The sequence below is a fragment of the Petaurus breviceps genome, unplaced genomic scaffold (genome assembly GCF_028583685.1).
Source record: "Petaurus breviceps papuanus isolate PSGF00001 unplaced genomic scaffold, PetGlider_PUasm1.0 419, whole genome shotgun sequence".
Lineage (NCBI taxonomy): Eukaryota > Metazoa > Chordata > Mammalia > Diprotodontia > Petauridae > Petaurus > Petaurus breviceps.
Window position 1 is genome coordinate 7,352,485 of NW_027186324.1, and position 4,070 is coordinate 7,356,554.

The window sequence follows — 4,070 nt, forward strand, 5'->3', positions numbered from 1 at the left end:
CAGGCCTGACTTGAGGAAAGTGTAGATAATGTAAAACAGGCCTGCATAACATACTGCCAATGTGCCACTTTGGCCGGCCCCCTGACTGTTGTGAAATGTATATTCCGTTATGCATTCAGAATAATTTTAACAACTAAACAAATATGTCCTATGCTGCCTAATACACACTATTCATTGGATCTCTCACTTTTGAGAGATTATGCTTTTAAAATTTAAAATTAATTTGTGTATCATTAAGGACATATGTTTCTTGGTAGTCAGTATTTTTTTCCATTACTTTAAGGCAAAAATCTAACTAAATTTTCCAAATAACAAAATTAATTCTTAAGCAGTAATGACAATTAATTTTCCTCTGGGGTCAATCATTTTTAAGTATTTGGCAGATAATCTGTGTTACAGGATTACAAACATATTTCAATAAGAGAAAGTTTACTCTACAAATATGTTTACTTGCTTTTAATGAGGTGTTTAGAAGAAGACTCAAAATAATTCATTTAATTCAAACTACATTTTCCTGAAAGTACAATTTATGTCCCCAGTGCTTGGTCAGCTAAAATAAAAAATTTTGTATGATAGCCTCTGTATGAACAGATTTATTTCAATAACACAATTAATTTAGCTGGGATAATATTTATGTTCAAGTTCCATATATTTTAAGAAGTAAAGCAGCTATTGCTTACTAATTTGAAAGTCCACCCTAAATAGTTGTTCCACTGTCCATGAAATATTTTTAAAATTTTTAATGTTGTATGGATGACTTTTGAAAGTAATTTTCATATATATAGATACAGATATATGTACATATATGTGTATAGAGAGAGATAGATATACATACATACAAGTAAAAGAAGGTATATAGGGGAAATCTAGGCAATGTAAAAACAAAAGACAATCAATGAAATCTATTTTTAAAAAAGTCATTGGTAGCCTTAGAGAGGATATATTCAGATGAGTAATGGTGTCAGAAATCACATTTCAAGGGATTAAAAAGTGATTAGAAGAAAAAATAGAAGCAACAAATATAGATAGCTTTTTCTAGGAGCTTGTTTATGAAAGAGTACAGAAATAGAAGAAGAATAGTTTGAAGGGATGGGAGAATCAGGGAAAGAATTTTTTAAAGAAGGTGAATCTGGGCATGTTGGGTAAAATTCCATTATAAAGAACCGCACATATATAAATTATTCCATTTACAAGGTTTTTTAAAACATTTTAGAATGGAATACAATTTTATACTTATAATAGCTAAATCTGAGTGAAATTTTTCATGTAAAGGGTAAGAATTTCCTTATATTCCATTTGTCAACAGGTTAGAGAAACTGGCCACATATGGTCAAAGAAAATATTGTCATAGGACCACTGTTAACCTCTGTTGGATTATCTCCTCATTTTGTGTGAATGGAAAAAGTTAGAAATCAAAAATAAATTCTCTCTGGGCAAAGAAGAAAGTACCTTTTGACAAGGATGAAATCTCCTTTGTGCTGAGCCACAGATACCTTCCTTTTCCTACACACTCACTTGATTATGTCAGTTTGCAAATTGTTATACATGTGCTCTACATTCTAGTTCAACTGGTCTACTTATCAAGTCCCCAAATGAAATCCAAGCTTCCCTCCTTTACTGTTAGTTGTTAAAAAGTGTAACTTTGAGTAGAGACTGATAATAGTAAAATTGTTGGAGTACTTATATCCATCCTACACATTAATACCAAATTAATCTTTCTAATCAGATACCTAATCATACCTCAAAACCTGGCATGGCTCCTTTTAGAAGTCATGCAGTCTAACACTTTCATTTTGTTATGATATTCGGAGATATGAAATGATTTGCTCGAGCTCACATAGCCAATAAGCATTCGAAGGTCTACCATGCATACATATCCTTAGGAACTTGATATATGATATGGATATACAAATAGTTTTGAATTCAAAGAAATAAACTCCATATATGTATCATTTATATTAAGGTTAGATAAGTTCTAAAAATATTAATGTTCAAATAATTCATGTCCATTATAAGTATCTATTAAAATGAGTTAAACTTCATTTGGGGATCAGATTAATTGTAATAAACCTACTTAAAAATATTGCTGGTTCTGAATTTTTACCTATTTAGCAGTTTTTATATTGCTGTTGTCTACATACAACTTAAACAACAATGGTGCTATAAAGAAAACCCAGAATTAGATACAGTGCCTGCCCAGCAGATTTAAAGTGAACAATAGGCTTGACAAGCTTGACTTGAAAATAAATGACAACAAACAGTAGGCTTGACTAGCTTGACTTGAAAAACAATAAAGCATCAATCTATAAGCTGGCCAAAACAACGTACCTCCCTGAAAGGTGTGACATATATAATCCCCAAAGGAAATCACTTTCCACATTCTAGGTGGTGCTTCTGGAACTCCCGTGTTTCTATTTTCTTCAGTTAATTGAAGCATTTCTACAGCTGCATCCTAAGATGTTTTATATCTTTGTATGGGACCAATATAGTCTCTGGTGTTTGTCCAGTGCATTGCCAACGATGGATCACATGCTTGTTTTGAAAGAGTATCCTGGTTGCAAGTTTGAAAATGGATACTGGCAAATAAAATATGATGTAACATTGGAACCTCTGCAAGAATTAAAATAAAAGTGTTTGGAAGATCATTAATGAAATGTTTAACTCTTTAACTGCCAGATTTTTTGCAAGTCAAAGCCAACTGAGAAGAATGTCTAATTGGAAATGTATTTTGCATTCCTACAAGAGAGCAACTAAAATGAATAATTAACCAAAAGAAATTAAAAGCATTCTGTTTTTGACTTTAAAATATTTTGCTCAAGTTTCAGTCTTCCAGTCTAGGTGCATTATTATAATTTTGCACAATTCCAAAATTATAATTTTGTACTGTCACACACTTATAGAATGGCCTTTGTGACAGCTTTTGCTGACAGTGATGACATGACAGCTAGCCTATTTTCAATCCAAATCAGTAACACTCAAAGGGATGTAATCTGGGGAAAAACAAACACCAAAAAATCTAAGAAAGACGAATTGCTTTGATCAAATTCTTATGCCAAGTCTCTTTTTTGAATCACATAACACAGCGCCAAGATCTATCTCATAAATAATGGCAAATCCTCATAATACTAGTTCTTTGGATCTGTATAAACAGGGTTTCCTAAAAGTACACTGCTAATGGACCTCCCCATACAGCATAAAGCAAAAGGATGGCTGAAAAGGTTTTACCTTGATCATCAATACCATTTTACTAAATTAAGTGTTAAGTTTAAATACCACAGAATTCCAAGGCCAAATTACAACCAAAAATCTAAATCCTAGACTAAAACTCATAAAGACGATCTAAGTGTTTTAAAAAAAAATAATAGATGGATATATGTTACCTGAGACTCCTCCATAGATCTCTTCTGATATCCTAGTAGCTTCTTTTCTGTTTCCTTTGACGATATAGAAATGGGTTAAGAGAGCCAAGAAAATTTTGATTAAGAGCTTAAAGAAAAAAAAAAGAGCAAAAATAGTAACATAAAAGTTTTTAAAACCATGGAACACTGAACTCTCCTCCATTTTGGCTCACACTTGGCACGACTTCCTAGGTCTGTAATATTTCACTGGGTTATTATTGGTATTGTATGACATCTATTTTAAACCTTTTAGCTGCTGGCGCTCCAATTACCAAGAGCTCATTCCATCAGTCTGACAGTGATGCAGCTAGTAAATGACAATGCAGGTGATTAAAAAGCCTTCTACGTCCAGTGTTACAAGCACCAAAGAACCTTCTAACAAGTTAGCAACCCAATCCAAGAGCACCTTGAAGAACAAACCAAAAAGAGGCAGCTAGGTGATGCAGTGAATAGAGCACCGGCCCTGGAGTCTGGAGGACCTGCGTTCAAAAACGGTCTCAGACACTTAACACTTACTAGCTGTGTGACCTTGGGCAAGTGACTTAACCCCACTTGCCCTACATTCCCCCCTCCAAAAAAAACCAAAGAAAAACCCAACAAGAAATCCCTACATGAAACCCACTTAATTAGTTTTTTAATAATAGGTCAGATACTGACCTATTATTAGATAGT

The 4,070-nt window shown here is 33.1% G+C and overlaps 1 protein-coding gene across 2 annotated transcripts in view; it reads right to left on the minus strand.

Annotated features, from left to right (window-relative positions):
• ASB11 (ankyrin repeat and SOCS box containing 11) overlaps positions 1-3,576 on the minus strand; it is a 141,301-nt gene extending 137,725 nt beyond the window's left edge. For both annotated transcript variants that reach the window (XM_069100670.1, XM_069100665.1), the window contains exon 1: positions 3,381-3,576. In XM_069100670.1, the coding sequence (XP_068956771.1) occupies positions 3,381-3,561 (181 nt within the window). In that variant the 5' untranslated portion in view covers positions 3,562-3,576. The remainder of the gene's footprint in view (positions 1-3,380) is intronic.
• Between the last annotated feature and the right edge of the window lie 494 nt (positions 3,577-4,070).